The sequence below is a fragment of the Thermobia domestica genome, chromosome 5 (genome assembly GCF_964235325.1).
Source record: "Thermobia domestica chromosome 5, izTheDome1.hap1.1, whole genome shotgun sequence".
Classification (NCBI taxonomy): domain Eukaryota; kingdom Metazoa; phylum Arthropoda; class Insecta; order Zygentoma; family Lepismatidae; genus Thermobia; species Thermobia domestica.
The window spans coordinates 289749120-289768153 of record NC_137458.1 but is presented as its reverse complement, the minus strand read 5'-3'; the positions used below and the strand labels follow the sequence as shown (position 1 = coordinate 289768153).

Sequence of the window (19034 nt, the reverse complement as noted above, 5' to 3'; positions counted from 1 at the left end):
GAAAGTTGCCCCAGAAAAATCGAAGCAAAGATGCCCCACTTTATAACACTAAAGGTTTAAGATTTCTGTTCGGGATAAGCAATTTATGACGTGTTGGAAGGATTTTTACATTCGTTATGTTTTATACAATGTTTGGTTTGAATATGAAACACTAATTGTTCAGTAATAACCTGTAATTAATTGTTCACTCAGAAGTAAACGGGAAATTCCCGTTTGGAGCAAGAGCTTGGTTTCCTGGCCGGATTGCTACTTTCAATGATGTAATATTCTATTTATTAACTTTTTTCTTTTCGCTCCTTACGTGATCAATATTGGACCGAATGAACTTCACATAATGTATATGACACGAGTTGGCCAGCAAGCTGAATCAAAAGAATATGCACGGACACTGGCGTCTCTGGCATGTAAAATTTGGGGGGGACATCGAAGAAAGTTTGTTATTCTGTCGTTAGTAAATAAATTAAATTAGAATGAAATATTGAATATTTTGTATATCAAAATATTGGGGGGACGCGACCCCCTCGTCCCCCCCGCCAGAGACGCCTATGTGCACGGATTGAGTTTTAAGCCATTTGTGCGAGCTGAATATGTATGAGGGTTGTTCAAAATACTAAAAAATATCGTTGGGGGAGGGGTTCTGCGACACACTTGATTAGTCACAACCTCCTTTATCTGGATGAATTATTTTGAAAAGGTAAATCTCTGGGCGAATCAAATATCCCTTCATTGCAAAATGAAGAGCATTTCCACTAATAAATCAGGTATAATCAAAGATGTACCAGTGTTGTAGCTAGCAAGTTGTTATAAGGGGAGCAGGTTTTTACATATTAAAACAATGCCGTTCCTCCTCTAGTCTAGTGGCTAGTACATGTCCCTTTAGTGCACGAAGTACCGGGTTCGATTCCCGGTGTGGATTTAAACTGTAGGTTCACTGGATATCATTGCATTAATTGGGATCGCAAGAATCCAAGTTTGCAAAATATGAACAAGGTACACAATTCTTTTTTTCTCTTTTATTTTTATCCATTGTTTACAAATGGATTTAGAAAATATACATGGAGAATATTTCTTATTTTGTTGAAAATTTTCTTTATAATTGGATAGATAGTTAGTAGAAATAAAAGTTAGTAATATTAGTGATACAAAAGCATAGGGTTGCCTGTTTGTATGATGTTTATGTACACATATTGAAAAATTGTGAAACTGGAGCATCTTTGCCCTCCATGCATGCTGAAGATGGTTTTGTAAATGGTTTATTTTAAGTTCTTAAATTTACTGAAATAAAATCGTCTTTCGAGATATTACAAACAAGACATCAATCTTCTAATTGATCATAAATTCAACAACCTCACCTCAATTACAGAAGTAGAAAATGGATAAGAATGAGAGGTAGGGCATCTTTACCCAAGTTACTCACGTTTCACTGCAGGTTTGTAACTTTACCTTTTGATCATACCTCGTAATTATCTATCTGCAACCAAGAGAAAGATACCACTAAAATCTATGGAAAGAACTACTTATATGGACATTTCATGAACTTATGGAACATTAAGAAATGATATTAAAATAGGAAATATTTATGGAAAATGCATCGTTACCTTAGTAAACGTTTAGGATAATCAGGAGTAATTGTAACATCATAATGAATAACCGTATTTTTTGGTTTAATAGTCAATGGGAAGTGATTTGTGGCTATTCTGGTTTTTCTTCCTATCGTTCCTGGTCTACTCCTTTCAGGAATTGCAAATAGCGTCTCTGGTAATATTTTTGATGGTTCAGTTACGTGTATGAATTTCTTTGCCTCCGCAATGATTTGCTCCTCTCGTTGTAGTGGAGGTTCCGAAATACCTTTAAATCATAAAAAAAATGAAAAAAATAAATGTATAATTGCAATATTAACAATGTTATCTTGTTTTGTATAACATACAGTATTTGGAAAGATTGATAATACATATTACAATTAAATATGCCCTGCTAAAGGCAGTATAGAGGATCACACGAAATTTACATGTGTATAGGATATGCAATATAGATGTCCACTGTTAATGTCACCGTTATCCGTTAGGATGTTAACGGATTGTTAATGTCGTTAGCTGTTAGGATGTTAACGGATTGTTAATATCATCGTTCTCTGTTAGAATGTTAACAGGTGTAAATGTCGTCTTTATACTTTAGGATGTTAAGCGATTGTTAATGTCACCGTTGTCCGTTAGGATGTTAACAGATTGTCAACATCGTCGTTATCTGTTAGGATGTTAACGAATTATTGTTAATATAACCGTTATCCGTTAGGATGCTAACGGATTGTTAATGTCTTTATCCGTTAGGATGTTAACGGATTGTTAATGTCGTCGTTATCCGTTAGGATGTTAACGGATTGAATTCATCAACGATCTTGGTCTAGTTAACAGCTCTATCTATCTATTGAAAGAAAACAGAATTAAAAATCACTATCGACCGAACCGAGAAGTGAGCCGAGCCAACAGCTCACCCAACCGACTCGGCTAGAGCCCTCGGCTCAGATGAGCCGAACCGAGTAGATGGCTCATCCCAACCAAGCCAGTTCGAGCCGATGGTTCACCACAAGCGAGCCGGCTCGAGCCATCGGCTCAGTTGAGCCGAGCCGAGCTGAACTTGTTACAAAAAATCTCTTGTGGTCCCACTATCAAGACGAGACGAGATACGAGCAGTGTCCCCTTTCGTGAGCAACGCTAAAAGTATTCCATATTATTGCTTAGCTTACATTTCCTATGGCTTTCGCTTTCCAGTGTAATCAGGCCATGATTTCAAAATGAGTTAAAACGAGTGAGCCATTTATCAAACTCGACGCCAAAAACAGTTAATCGATTCGAAATTCGACTCAATAATATTACCTTTGACTCCAGTCGAAACTTGACTCGTGTCCATCCCTATGCGTTAGTAAAAATGGCTGCTTACTATTATTCTGTTAGACTAATTATATAAAAATAAGAACGTTGTCATGTAAAAATAAAAATAGAGAATATAGAGAAGCATAGAGAATATAGAGAAGCATTACACTACATCTAATAAAATGAGAACACATGAACTGGGGGTGAATCATAACTTGCCAGAAACTCTAAAATCGATACATGCTTTTTAAAGCTAGTTGTTCCAAACTTTATAACCAACGGGACTCTAGGATACGAAAACTGATCTGAAAGAACTCTAATATTACATACCATCAACATTACATCAATAAAGTATGCCTGTTCATCAGAACATAGTTGATTCATATTAACCACTTACTGATTATCGTTAATTATGACAGCCTAGTTGTTGATAAATATTTTCCGCCGGGGCACCACTTTATTTTTTAATTCTGTCCACCATCATCTTCAGCTTTTAAGAAAAAGTATTCTTTCAAATGTTCGAACGATAAAATATTTTCGTTCTCCATCTTTACAAAAACAATACCAATCGAAGTAAAATAGACTACCGGCAGGCCCGTAGCCAGCCCAAGAACTTAGGGGGGCCCGGCAGAAGTTAGGGGGGGCGATCCAACCAAATGATAGTTCATCACCATATTATAGTTCTTTTGCAAGCCTACTGTAAAACTTTTAGGGGCCAGCAAAAATTTAGGGGGGCCGGCCCCCCTAGACCCCCCCTGGATACGGGCCTGACTACCGGTACCATTGCACTCGTAGTTTGCTGGCTGAATGAGCTGTCAAAATCTCCGACAAAATCTTCCAGGTGCTTGCAATCAGTACACGTGAAGGCTGTTCTCATCTTCCAAAAACAGCAAGTGGCACTATGATCTTATCTGTTTCTTTGTGTGTCGGTCACTGACATAGGTAGTTCATGTTCCATTGTTCCTTCTGAGAAATCCACTTACAGGAAAGAAACATTTGTTTCCAAATATATATAGTACTTACTCATCCGACATTTTGATTTAATTTGACCTGACATTTTGATTTGATTGAAACTCTACAAAAACATACAAGTATTTCAATATGTGATATCGATAATTTGTATTGCTGCTATTTACAGAAGACAAATCAGCTGATAAGGTGACGCCGAAAAAAGGGTTGTGATGTAGAAGACTATGTTTATTTATTAAGGGCCGCCTTATGCATCCTCTTCAATTGTTTACTTAATATGTGACCAAACATATCTTGAGGATGTTAACTGTAGTATCTTTTAAATACTGCGAGCCCTAACATGCTGAAAATGAATTACTGGAAATCCGAATGAAATTTTGTTTGTGAAATGATTTGATAGTAGACCGAAATAAGTTCATTTCAGTTATAATGTCAAACGGCTTTCTTACAACAGAATCAATCGATTTTCCATTTCCTCGCAGGTATTTAAAAAAATCGCATTCATCTATACTAAAACAGATGCGAATAATACCGTTCACAACGGAACTATATCCTAGTCATTTTTCCGACAAGAACAAGTGAAATAACATCTATAATTTATGACGAAACTTAAGATATAGTTATTCTTCTTACAGAGTCTGTTAGAATTCCTAAATAGATTATTAGGAATGCAGGACAAACCCAGAGGAAAATTCTGACAAAACAGACAAAATTCAAGGGACAGAATCATAGCCTCAGCCTAATAAAAGGATGATTTTTTTTTCAACTGTCATGCATCTAAAATATTATCTGTAATTCTTCACTTTATTCAAATAACATTGTAATACTGAAAACCCAATAAAACTCGCAAGACTGTTATAGTAAGTACATATTTCACATTTTTATACTTGCTAAAAAAATTGATAAATATTTCAAAATTAAAATAAATAAATATTTATACAACGCTCAAAATAAAAGACTGCTATATGGTACCTCACAAGGATGATTTTTTTTTAAATCAAATAACATCAGAATCACTTTTCGAAGTTAAAAATGAATGGCCTTACAGTAATATGCTGAATATATTTCAAATGTATAATAAATAGGAGTACCCAATATTTTCATATGGGTGTGCGTGTGAAACTAATTAAAGCCAGTCTGCCCTTTTATTATAACATTTTTACGTTTTATTGGGTTTTCAGTATTTCAAAAAGAAAAAAATCAGTACATTGATAAATTACAGATAACATTATAGAATATATAAGGAAAAATAATCATATAGGGTGTGCACTATAGTACTCGCGCCGAGTCGTGAAGCCTGGGCTCTAAACCAATCATAGAAATATTTTGCTTGAGCTCCAACACATCGGAAAACTTCGGTACAATTCGTGGAGCCGCTTCCCGAGCGCACACTTGAGGAAACGTCAAACAGCTGAAATTCACCAACAATGTTACCAAACTTTGAAGACATAGCAAACGAGTATATAAAAAATGCATTTAAAAATTGCCAATAATAACATTGCATAACAATAACTACTGTAACAACTAGTCTAAAATTGTAACAGTAGCACAAATAGTAACAACGAAAACATAACGCAACAAAAAAGAATTAACAAAACGGAACTTGACGTCAATCCGACAACACTGTACTCTCGGGAGATGTTTTCCGTGTAGCGCGAGAGAAAACACTGACAAAATTTAATGGGTGGGGGTTGACGACCGGAACACACCCTCGCGTTCTATTGGGCGGTAAAATCGGTAGATCTAGGTCAAGCTTCACGACTCGGCGCGAGTACTATAGTACATCCAATATATACTCCTATGATTCTATTCCTTCGATTTTGTCCTTCCCTTCAGAATTTTTGTTGGATTTTGACGGCTTGGATTTTGTCCTCGCCCTTGTTATTACAGCCATTATATACATGAGTTTCGATCTACATAAAAACACGCTAGGAGTCAAGTATTTCGGTGCTGCATTTCCCTAAAAGATCCCTCCCCGCATAAAATTCCCTGTCTCCAAAGATTAGGCAGAACGGTAATTCCCGTTCTGACTAAAAATAAGGTCATTGAAACTATATTCTACAAAGTGCTGGAGGACCTTTAGGCAGAACAGGAATGAACCGCTACAGCCCAAAGGCGTTCTTGGATCATACTGTTTCTTAAATATGTATAACAGTTGCAAGTGTAATAGGAAGAGTTCCATATAAACAAAGCGCAGTCACCAGATTTGGAAATGTTGAGCTGAGGTCAACTTCGGTAATAAAATGAAGAACCTCTTCGTGGGTTGAAAGATTTGAAAGTCAGTCTTGAAAAGTGTCTCTGAAAAGTCAACAGTTCTCTTAGAAAGTCACCGGATAAGTTGTCTGCATACAGAAGCGCAACGTGACAAGACTGCTTGGTGACCTCTTCTTCAAGACTGGTTCGTAATATTGACAGGAATAAGAACGAAAATCTTTCACAAAGTTCCCTCATCTCTTCGAAGCGTACTCTTGTGTTTATTATTACGGAGTCGAGGATAGCCAATAGCACTTTGATCTTGAATTCTTTGACAGGGTCAATAAATCGAATATCTTGTGCCAATTCATCAAAGAATACTTTCGGCACTGGCTTCCTTCTTTCTTCTAACTTATCTGAAACACCAAATTTTCGCGCACAAGCACTGACTTCCTCCAATACTTGAAACACATTCTTTCTAAGATCTTGCACCACAGTACAACATTTTTTCAGTTCTCGTTGACACTGACAGGCACATACTAGGACTCTGCAGTTTTTTTTTTTTTTTTTTTTTTTTGACACAACAATGTTTCTTAGAACTTTTTCTCGCAACACAAGCTTTACCACGAAATAGAACCTTTCCATTTTTCGTTTACAACGAGCTGCTTCTGACCTTTTTGTGCTCCAGTAAGGCACATTACAGTAAGACATTTCATAACGTCCACATATCTCTTTCTCAGTGCGAACACGGCATTATGACTTGAATACTAGCGTGTTTGAGAGAGATTTTTCAGTCAGCGTCGTTTCATTTCCCAGAGATTTATCCTTGAGAATACAGTCTTCTGAAGTCTTCCAGCCTTTCTGCTATCAAACAGGGGCGGATCCAGGGGAGGGTGGCGATCGGGGCGATCGTCCCCCCAGAAAAGGAAACTTTCTTATTTTATATACAAATAAAACCCATCCCAGAGTTTGGAGCTCTTGAAAGTAGCTCTAAGTAGCAGTATTACAATACACCGTCCCTCCAGAAGTCCGTCCTGGATCCGCCCCTGCTATCAAAGAAGTTACGTATATCTTGTAAAGTGGCAAAGAAATTAACAGCTTCTGTGTTAACTTTTGCAGCATCCGATAACACAAGGTTCAGATTACGTGCTGCGCAGTGGACATAACGAATATACGGCATTCTGGGCATGTGTTTTCGAATCCGCGTTTCCAAGCCAGAAATACGACCATGTATTACTGGTGCTCCAAAGTAGCCTTGCCCTATGCACTTCTTAATGCCAATCTCATTTTCTAATTTTCTGCACAATGTTCGTCCACATCATAAAATCCAAGGAAGCTTTCTATAATTTCGAACTGTAGGAAATGATCACTAGGTTCAGAAGATAACATAACGAATGGTGAAGCTTACTTGCTCGATTTTTGTATGAGTTTTGCAGCAAGTTCCATGGTATCACGCAATGAAATACTTTACTGCTATTGCTGTTATACAAGTTTATGGCTACGAGTAATTCACTGAAAACAAAAACAGAAGGTTGACGGTCTGCCACATCCCACACATGACATCCCATATTTGACTACCATTACGCAGTGTTGCCAACATGAGATTTTTCTTTCCGCTAAAACACGGCTAAAAATCCGCTAATTGCAAAAAAAAAAAAAAAAAAAAAAAAAAAAAAACAGAGAGAAAAGTCATCACATCTACAAAAATACTGTAAGTAATATTGGGGTCGGTATTTAAAAAGATAAGCAAATTATTACTCTCCAACAATGTTGAGATTAGAGACAAAATAGGTCGGTATCCTTCTCATCCATTTAACATTACGTCATCTTAGTTAGTATCAGGAGCGGATGAAGGCAAAATTTTCATCTTGACGTTGGTGCCCCGGGAAGTTGCCCGGCTTGCCCGACTCTTGGTGCTTGTACTTGGTTCTGTGTAGCCGCGGTTGTGTTGTGCCTCATAATCATGGTAACACTTGCTTAACTCGTTTTAATCCAGATCTTACAGGTCATAGAATGTATCGTTATTGTTGAAAGTCTGTTGAATTTTATTTAAAATCAGTAAGCTCAGCTTAGTACATGTAATATAGGACTGATTAGGATTGCCAGATTTTATAAACGAAAAACCGGGACACCAATCTCAGGCTAAGGTGAGGGGTCCTACTCATCTGGTCAGAATCAATTAAGTGGCCGTCTTTTCCAGATTATTACTCACAATTTTCCAGTTTATTCTATACACTGTTAATATAAATGAAGACTCACAAGAAATGTGTAAAGAATGTGAAAAAGTAATATAGGCATCTCTTAGTCCGAATTGTTGTGTTTAACGAGACCTAAATATTTCACCAATTACAACACACCCTATCTATTATGATTGAAGAGATATTGTTTTCTTTGTTGCGTCATCACCTGAGTCAGAAACACTATCATAATGCTATAAATTTAGCATTTAGGAAAAAAAAATCAAGTATAAAATAACTAGTAGTTAAAGCCCGTCACCGAGAAAAAGACGTTCATTTCTATTGAAAGTGATATTCGAGAAATTATTGTCATAAAATATGCTCCTCTTGAATAATTTTTAAAGATCTCTTTTTCTTCCCTCTGAAAACGAAACAACCCCATAGGGCAAAAGAATGGATGTGATTTTCAAACTCCCTGTTGTTTGAAATTATTTGGCTACATAAACCCTCCAGCCTGTCGAGTTTTTAGTAAGACATACTAGTTCTTGTAGGTAGATTTTTTTTTCAGTCTGAAGAACGAAAACCGGGACAAACAGGCGTCCCGAAAGCCTTTTTCGGGTCAGTTGATAATTTCACTGAAAACCGGGACTGTCCCGGAAAACCGGAACGTCTGGCAACCCTAGGACTGATATCGTATTAATACACGAGGATTAATTTCTTTATCATACAGTACTATAAACTCGGCGAGTTTAGTGTAATGTCAATAATTTGATACGCAAATGAAATAAATTGTGAGAAGTGAGCAAAAATTTTTATTCTTGCCATGTTCAGAAATGAAGACCGCTTAAACATGGAGCTCCGTTTACATAATTTGCTTCTTTTCTTATTAAAAACCTAGGGCACTCCCTAATATACCGAAACGCTCTGGCCCGTAGGCAATGCCTACCCTGCTTACGCTATTGCTACGCGCCACTAAGTTCTCCCATAATTGGATGCGAACCAGCATATAACGTCCTTAAATCTTGACAGCAGCAAGATAAGTTTGCCTTTAGTTATAATTCTACATTAACGTTTAGCGTTAAAAAAAAAAAGAAAAGAAAGAAAGAAAGAAAGAAAGAAATATTTACCAATCGAAAAATGTAACTGAGTTAAGCAAAATGATATGGACGAGTATAAATACTCATGTGTAATTTTCGAGAAAATCTAAAAATACTCATACTTTTTAGCAAGAATTTTAGGAATGATACCAAAAAATGGATGAAAAAATTGTAATCTTGGCCAAGAATTTTAGAGATGATCCGAAAAATACACCAAATGATTGCGGTCTTGGCCAATAATTAGTTTTTGGATCAGGAGCCACAAAATTTTTGAACGGCCCCTAAATCGAGTTTTCGTATTTTCTACGGAATAAGCACATTATACTGAGTTAACTGATAGTTTAGGCTTGGCTACACTATATGTCATCATCATCATCATAGGTATTCTGCCTTTATTGGCAGGTCACTTGCCGTAGCTAAGAAGCTTCCACATTCCACGGTCCTCCCCTAACTTCTTCGTCTTCGCGTATGATCTTTCTGTTTTTATATCATCCATTAATTGTAGTCTCCTTCGCCCCCTCCCCTCTTTCTCACCACCATACCCTTTAGGGCGTCCCTCATGATACAATTTTTTCTTAGGCAATGTCCCAACCAGTTTCTTTTCCTCTTCCTAATAATATCTAAAAGTGTTCTTTTCTCACCCACCATTTCTAACACTCTCTCGTTCGTTTTCCGCTCGACCCAACTAATTCTTTCCATTCTTCTCCACACCCACATTTCGAAGGCTTCCAGTCGATTTTCCTCACCTTTACGTAATGTCCACGTTTCCGCCCCATACAGTACAACACTCCACACGAAGCATTTTATGAGTCTTTTTCTCAACTCTTTATTCAAGGTCCCACAAAACATACTTTTCTTTCTTTTAAAGGCTTCTTTCGCCATTCCTATCCTTGCTTTTATTTCACGTTCGCACTTCATGTTATTACTAAGAATACTACCCAGATATCGGAAACTATTCACTTGTTCTATTTTCTCCCCTAATACTTTCATATTTGACAAAGACCCCTTCGTTCCAATCACCATGGCTTTTGTCTTTCTAACATTTATTTTCATCCCATATTCTTCAAAGTCCTTTCTAATTTTTTCTAACATTTTATTGATTTTCTTTTCAGAGTCTGCAACAAGCGCCATATCGTCTGAAAATCTTATGCATCTAATCATTCTACCTCCTACCGAAATGCCATCATCATCATGTAAACTCTTTTTCACTATCTCTTCTAGATAGACATTAAATAGTGTTGGCGAGAGGCAGCATCCTTGTCGAACTCCTCTTCCAATTGCACTCTCTTCCGTCAGTTCTTCCCCTATCCTAACAGTTACTTGTTGGTTCATGTATAAGTTTCTTATGAGTCTTCTATCTTTCCATTCCAACCATATCTTCGTTAGAACTCCCAACAACAATTCCCAATTCATGCGGTCAAAAGCCTTTTCTAGATCAATAAATATAACATACACCTCTTTCCCTCTTTCTATAAATCTTTCACCGATCGCCCTTAATAATCCAATTGCATCTCTTGTGCCCTTGCCTCTTCTGAACCCGAACTGCTCCTCCTCAACTTCTTTATTTGTTCTTTCATATAACCTTCTGTTCAGTATTCGGAGCAGAATTTTAGCTGCATGAGATATGAGACTAATAGTTCTATAATCCTCACATCTCTTTGGGTTCGGTTTCTTAGCCATCGGTATCATGATCGTTTTCAGAAAGTCTTTTGGCCATTCTCCTGTTTCATATTTCATTGCATAGTCGGAACAATTCTTTCTTTCCCTTGTCTCCTATATTTTTAATGAATTTGATTGGTATGTTATCTATTCCGGTTGCCTTTTGTTGACGGCCGAGTGCCTTCTCCTTCATCTGCATATCAAAATGCAGATGAGTGCACATTTCCCTATCAATATGTAAATATATGATAATTTGTGATCAAATTAATTGCTTGCTAATTAGCATTCATTTTAATTAGTATGTAACTTTTATGAATATTACTGGGTAAACACCGAGCGTAATACGAGAGTATTAATACAATTTGGATGTATATTGTATTTCATGTATGTATTTTATTCCTTTATAGGCTATGAACATCAATAAACTTTGCGTGCATCTCATTAATGGGAATTGAATGTATATATTACATACGTTAATGGATTTACATATCCTGCATATCTATTCTACATAGGATAAATTAAAGAAGAAATCATATTATATTCATTTACTTCTTGTATAGAAGTTTGAACTTCGTTGCTACAGAGATAGCTTGGACAGAGATTTTTTTCTTGGCGACAGCAGTCTGAGCTGCAAAGTTTGTGTGAGGTCTTTGACTCCTAGTGGGTGGAGAAATCCCTAAATAAACATGGAAGGATGAAACATTGAGTACAGGAAGTATACTGGTAACTTCCTCTTGTATAGCAATGACTAGGTGGAAACATTGCTTACAGACGATCTCCAGGCTTTGTTTCAAAAGCAATAAAATTTTTAGCGTCAACACGATAGATTTCCTTTTTCTAAAGGTGTCGAATTCACACCTTTGAAAAGAATCTCACAAGTCCCAAGCTCATAGCGTGGGTTTATCCCAAGTTCGTTACCGTCAGCGAACTGGCCTATGATTTCCTCCCATGATGCACTGCATTTTTGAAAACTTGTATTTTATTTTGACTTATTTTATGTGTAAATTATTAATATTAACGTATTACGGTCACCAGTTCTTGGAAAGACCGTTTAAAATTCATGACCTTATTTGTCATCGTGTTTCCCAACGTTCAAGACATTTAGATCTTGTATTATTGTCAAAATTAATCATATCAAAAATGTTTCTATCTCTCTCTCTCTCTTGGAGTAATGGCTGCTGGATTTTAGCAGACAGTTTTGAGGGAAGCCAGTGGAAAAGAGACTTCCTACACCTACTTGGAGAGATGACATCTATATATAATGATACTATTGCATTCTGTATATATTTACTAACTTTGTGTTTATATAATCAAATGTATCTTTTCTGTGTATTGTAAATTTCAGTGAAAATAGTAATGATTATCTATTTGTTGTTATGGACTTCTGTTTGGGCAGAAGCTTTCGAAACTGCCGCTCTCAACGGTGGTGGCACCACCTGTCACGCAGTGTATGATTGTTTGCAAGCGCAAGCTGGTTTTCGAAGTGCTGCTTGGTGAAGAGACCACACACAGTTATTGCCTCAGGCATTGTAACCCTTTGTTAGTGATTCTAAGAAGAGCGAGTCCCTTCTTTTTCCAGGAAGTGGAGAGTTTAATACCCTTTCGTGGTCATTGTGGCAGTTAGTTGTTGCTGAAACGCGAGGGAGTTGATTCCTAAGCTCAAGAGTGTGAAGTTGCTTCGAACTTTTCGAGAGTCGAGAAGTTATAACCCAGGACAGTGTGAAGATCGTTTCTTCCCGTGGAGTCCTGTGAAATTATATACATGGACACCCATGTATCGTGCCACAGTTGTGTTAGTGGACAGTGTTTATATATATCAAATTTATAGTGGTAGATACTACGAAGTGCTGCAGAACAGTGAAACATCATAGAATTATAAAACAGGTCATGTTCAAATTTTCAACTTAATCAATTTTCGACCACTACTTTCTGAACAGTGGCTAATTTGGCCATGACTGTTTCAGCAATTTTAAGTAACAGTCATTCTGTGGACAAACTTATTTATAGTGCAGTGGCACTATTATCCATTCCTGTTATGGAATATTAAAAATCGTTAGTACCAATCTCAAGTGAGATTGCAAGGCCTGTCACGCTATACGACAGTGCCCTCCTGAACTCTTAAACAAGGAGACCAGCAAGACATGAAGTATTGCTATCTTTAAACTTACATACTTTGGGTCAGATGTGACACAGATTGAACGTGACTAGTTTTCACCATCGAGGAACAGTTTTATTCCAGTGGAATGGAAATGTGGGCGAGTACAATTGGCGTGTGATTGCATCATAGAAACTTTCCAGTCCCTCTTCTTTAGCAGAGACTACCCGTGAAGTGGATATTAGGTCAACATCTAAACACCATGAAACTTCGTCATATATCTTAAAGTTTAATTTAACCATAAAATTTTGTTGTTTTTTCTCTCTCTGTACAAGAACAGTCAGAGACAATAAACTCATAAAAAATGAGGAGAATGATTGTGTTTAGTTATCTGTTTGGTAGTTCACTTTAAGAGGTCAGACAGATCTCTAGTGTAAAATATATAAATCTTCTGTATCTATGCAGTGAGTAATGTGTATCTATATAAATTAGTGTGATTGGTGGACCAGAAAAGAAAGTTCTAATAAGTGTTCTGTATCATGATAGCAGTGAGTGTTGATTTCATTTATCTTACTATTTATGCCGAGGAATAAATATCCATCTTCCGACAGTACTGTGAGGGTGTCTATTTTCCTGATTAGTGAGTACCCGAACGCTGATCCATATGTTTTTATTTCAGGAGTGAGAGTTAAGGAAACATTTCTCCTTACTCTAGTACATCTGACCACCTTCCTGAATGGGGCCCAGGAAGGCATACGCCCAGAGAACAAATAAGACACAGCTATGAGTGTGAAGAGTACTTAACAGGCTGCTACCTGTTGTTTTGATTTCATTTTTTAACCATTTTATCACATTTTGAAACTCTTTACAAGTAGCTGCAGAGACCATAGCTGTTGTCAGAAATCCCTGAGATATATACTTTGTAAATTTAAAACCCTGAGATTTTGTTTTTGTTTTATTTGGATAATGCTCTACCGACTATCAATTGTGGCAGTGACGGCTCCATCAGGAGATCACCTTTATCACTCCAAAAGGGATTTACATATGCAAGAGCATTTTATTTACATTTTTGCGTAATTTACATAATATTTGAATATCCCTCGCCACTCCACCATATTTTATTTATCATTATGTATTGGTGTTTTCATGTGTATGCATAGATTATTTCTATTGCTACTTGCACCTCACACTTTCCATTCCTAATCTCGGATATAGCCTTTTCAAATTCATCCCTAAGAATACTAAATCCTTTATCATCCTCGCCTACTTCATTTTCTACTTCAACATTTAGGCTACACGGTCTATCCCTACTCTCATTTAAGTCTTCAATGTATTCTTTCCACCTTCCTATGACCTCATTTCTCTCGCTGACTACCTTCCCATTCTTATTTTCTACTGCCATCCAGGGGCGTACGCAGAGGATGGATCCTGGGGGTCCGGACCCCCCCCAAATTCCAACTTTTTTGTAAATGTAGTCTACTTTTAGGGGCAATTTTAGAAAATTTATATAATTTAGCCTCAAATTGTATTTGCACCCCTCCCGAAATAAATTCCTGCGTACGTCACTGCTGCCATCATAATACCCCCTTGTTTCCTTCGAAATTCCATAGATTTCACCTCCTTTACATTTCCTCATATTTCCCAACTCTTTCTAATTCTTCTATTTCCTCGCATTTCTTTTGTAAAACTCTTCCCTCGCTCTGTCTGTTTCTCTTCGTAATTCATTATTTAACTTTCTGTACATGTTTCTGCCCTCTTCTGTATCAACCTGTATCCACATCTTCCTCTCCCTCATTTTCTGCAACATCTGCTCTGTTACCCATGCTTTCTTAGCAGGTTTGTGTTCGCGGTAACCTACTGCTTCTTCTGCAGCCTGCTGTAAGCAACGTTTAATATGTTCCCACCGTGCGTTACTACCTGCACATATTCTTTCCTCGTTTGAACATTTTTCTTCGAATTTTTTAACGAAAAGATTTCTTATTTCCTTGTTTTTCAACTTTTCAGTATTCAACACTTTGTTACCTACTTTTCTTCTGCCTACATTTTTCAGTTGAATATCTACTTCGGCCAGCACAAGATTATGATCAGAGAAAATATCAGCCCCGGGAAGGGTCTTCGCGTTCTTTAAGCTATTCCGATACCTGTCCTGAATCATAACATAGTCCATCTGATATCTTCCGTTGTCTATTGGCGATTTCCATGTAATCTTCTTCTCTTGTGCTGATTGAACCAAGTGTTCCCAACTACTAGTGAATTCTGTCTACAGAAATTCACTAGTCCCTCTCCCCTTTCATTTCTTTCGCCTAAACTATATTTGCCTGCGATACTACTTTCCTGTTTTTCTCCCCCAATTGCATTGAAATCTCCCATTAGAATTATACATGCACCCTTCTTCTCCCTATCTATAATTTCTTCTATTTTCTCATAATTTTCCTCTACTTCTTCATTTGCATGCGAAGTCGTCGGTGCATATGTCTGTATCACCACTAGATCCTTCGTTTTTCCTTTAAGTCTTAACATCATAACTCTATCATCAATAAATTCTACTTTCATTACCTTCTCCTTTAAACGCTTTCCAAGAATTATTCCTACGCCATTATGACCGCCCTTTTCATTACCTGAGTAAAACATTCTATATCCTTCGCTGTTCAATACCCCATTACCTTCCCATCTAACTTCACAAACGCCTACCAAATCTAAATTATTTTGTTTCATTTCTTCTTTAAGATTTTCTAATTTTCCTCCCTGTAACATAGTACGTACGTTCCATGTCCCTATCCTAGACCTTTTGCTCTTCCTTGTCTTTCTTTCTCTGTCTGTCTTCCCCCCATTATTACTTTCTCGTCCAATTGTCCTTCTGGTATATGTAGTTTTCCCGATATAAGGCACAATAGAAAATATTTCATTGAATGAAATATATTGGATCATTTGTTCCAAAAATCTAAAAATTAGTACTGTACGTTAATCACACATATTTAAGATGAAACTGAAACTGGTGTATCCCGTCATCAATCTTGTCATTATGATATTTACAAGAGGACAATACACGATATAAGTAATAATATGTGTATTACAAAGAAATATGATCAGATCTTAATCTTTAATGTTGGTTTACTATTATATTATTCAAAGGTAAGACATATATCAATCTAGCTGAAAAACATGACACATCGTGCAGAGGAAATTCTAATGCGTGGTTTTCGAGGAAAAAGCGAAATTTTATGACACTAACTTCGCCGTAATCTAAATAGTATGTGGTTCATTAGCAATTCTAATTCAAAGTTTTTGTTCTACTAAGACAGGTTTAATTACTAATTTTGATTACTGTACTTACCAAAAAAGAATCCCATGTTAAGTAACAAACTTATGTATTTTTTCTCTTCTCTTACCAGTGACAGACAGTCTTAACAGCAATGAACATACTCCTAACAGTCACATACGAGGCAATTCGAAAAAAAAAAAAAACTCCGTTTGCGTATGTGCGAGAAACGGCCGGGAAGAGAGGTTTCAGTCCTGTAGCGCTGTTTGCTACATAGGCAGCGACCAGTGGAAGGAAAAGATTGTGTTGCAGTTCACTTGTCCGCTATAACAACTGAAAATGAATGCTCCAATAGGAAAATAAATAAATAAACCTTTGGCAGCTGCAATTAATTGCCAACTGGTAGTGTTTAAAGACCAAACATAATGAGTGAAGATGTCGTAAGGTGAATGGTGTCGCATGGTTAAAGACAGACTAACTGACTTGCACGATGCGGCAAGAAGTGAGCGTCCATCTGTAGTCAGCAATAGGCTGAAATAGTGTGACGTCACATCCTTTTCGTTGCTATGGTGATCGCCATTTTATTTTCTATACAAACACGAGCAGGAAATTGACAAAACCGTTCGTAAAGTCCTTCCGTTTTCTTCAAGCACATGAAACAGTGGCTTGCTATGAAAATGCGCTTCATAATGCTGTTAGCGGGTGATTTCATTCCCAGGTGGAAGCTTTGTTTTGCAGAAGGAATTTCAAACCTTGTAAAACGTTGTGACAAGTGTCTCAGTTTAAATACTGAATATGTTGAAAAGTAATGTAATGTTGCACTTTTCTAATATGTATAATGTGAAAAGTAATGTCTATGTTCCGTATCTGCGAGCATATTTCATTGATAACTAAACGGTGTTTTTTCGAATTTTCCTCGTACATGCTCCTAACAGTAATGAACATACTCCCAATAGTCACATACATACTCCTGACAGTGACGCATACTACTAGTAAAACAAACTATAGTTAATGAACAATAGGAAGTTACCTTTGGTTTGTTTCTTGTTTCTTGTGCTAGAGAGTTCCGGAAAATCTACATGTATCCCTTCCGTAGAAGTTGACGTAATATTACAAGACTGCCGCTTAATTTCATCTTGTGCGGATTTGTCTTGGATCTTAGGATCTGTAGTTGTAGCAACAGTTGGTATTAGTCTTCCAACAGGTACATTACTTGTTTTGGAAGTTATTTCTGTCTTTGGCTCTTGATGAGGAAATTCAGATGTACTAAGTGGATCTATATCGTTTTGTCTTCGTGAAGGATAATCAACAAAAGATGTTAAATCTTGTAAATTTTTCTGTCGTCTTTTAGGTATCGCACCAAGCTTAGAAAATGATTCAACCAAACCTTCATCATCATCATTAGCATGATGTTTACTTCCTGAAATCATTCTTGAATCTGTCGTTGCTTGAGTTGGTTCTTCAAACCTTCTCCATGGCCTCTTTAATACACCACCGAGCTCGGGAAATGGATAGGCTTCAGTGTTACCTTCTGACAGCTGTATAAGATTATCTTTTCCATGTCTGGTTGTTACTGCCTCACTAGATCTTTGAGCCTGTTCTTGGTCACTGGATTGTACTGTTGATGATGAAAACAGTTCCGCTATATCAGTTTTCTTCTCAGCTAAAATAGAGAAACAAGTAACTTTTCATCCATGACTCTTTTTCAAGAAACATTTATTTTAACATATAAATATATAATAGGCAAAATATATTTTTGATAGATTGCAAACTAATTGTAAATATGAAAAACAGGAAATACACAAAGAGGTTGCCCGTATAACCAAGGGAAAGTTATGTTTTGAATTTTGTACTTGAAAAAATTGAGATAGAATTACAAACATTTCTCGGAAATGGAGTAGTTTTTGGAACAGCTGATCTCAATTTTGCGCTCCTGTATTGCGGACCCCGGGCACCCGCCCTCTGGCACAGCCTCCTGCGTTGCTCCGCTCTTAGCTCCTCCCCTAGGTCACGTGGTATGACGTCTTGAGGTCACGTGGTTTTATACCTCACACATCTGGTTACATGGTTTTAGGTTACGTCTTGTGGGTAGTTTTCACTCTCTTTTATGACTGTGAGTTTTGAATTAGCGCCATGGGGTTTATTTGTTTCCTTTTACGGGTATAAAATTTGGATTTTTTAAAAATCCTCTTTTTTACTTTATATTGTTATATGATTGAGTACAATGATTCAGGACATAGTACACATTCAGTCTTAAATCTGGGAGTCATCTCGTTCCCTTTGATGAGTGGTAAATTATCAATTTTGGAGGATTTTGATTTTCGCTTTGATAACGTCTTATTACCTCATGTGATTGAGTACGGTGATCGAGGAGTGCACTTTTAACTCATTCAATTTTATGAGTATAAAATTACCAAAAATTTCAAATTTCGGAGGTTTTTGACCTCCCATTGATGGAGTTTTATTATCTTATATGATAGGTTATATACCTCAGGAACACATTAAGTGTGTATTATTCACCCTTAATTTTAAAAAGTACAAATTTTAAAGTAACGTACGATCTCGTGATTTATTTCCTTCTTCCTGAATAATGATTGATTATTATGTTATAGACATGGCATCTCTCCGAGGGTAACAGATATGTATAGAACACGGTCCCAGATTTCAATTCTTGGTGCTAGTTTGAAGAAATTTAATTCCAATTTCGTTGAGTTG

The 19034-nt window shown here is 36.8% G+C and overlaps 1 protein-coding gene across 1 annotated transcript in view; it reads right to left on the bottom strand.

Annotated features, from left to right (window-relative positions):
- LOC145686680 (protein argonaute-2-like) overlaps window positions 1-19034 on the bottom strand; it is a 181387-nt gene that overhangs the window by 85414 nt on the left and 76939 nt on the right. The window contains exons 4-5 of the mRNA XM_081760199.1: window positions 17350-17982; window positions 1599-1848 (exon numbers count right to left, since the gene is read on the bottom strand). Coding sequence (XP_081616325.1) covers window positions 1599-1848; window positions 17350-17982 — 883 coding nt within the window. The remainder of the gene's footprint in view (window positions 1-1598; window positions 1849-17349; window positions 17983-19034) is intronic.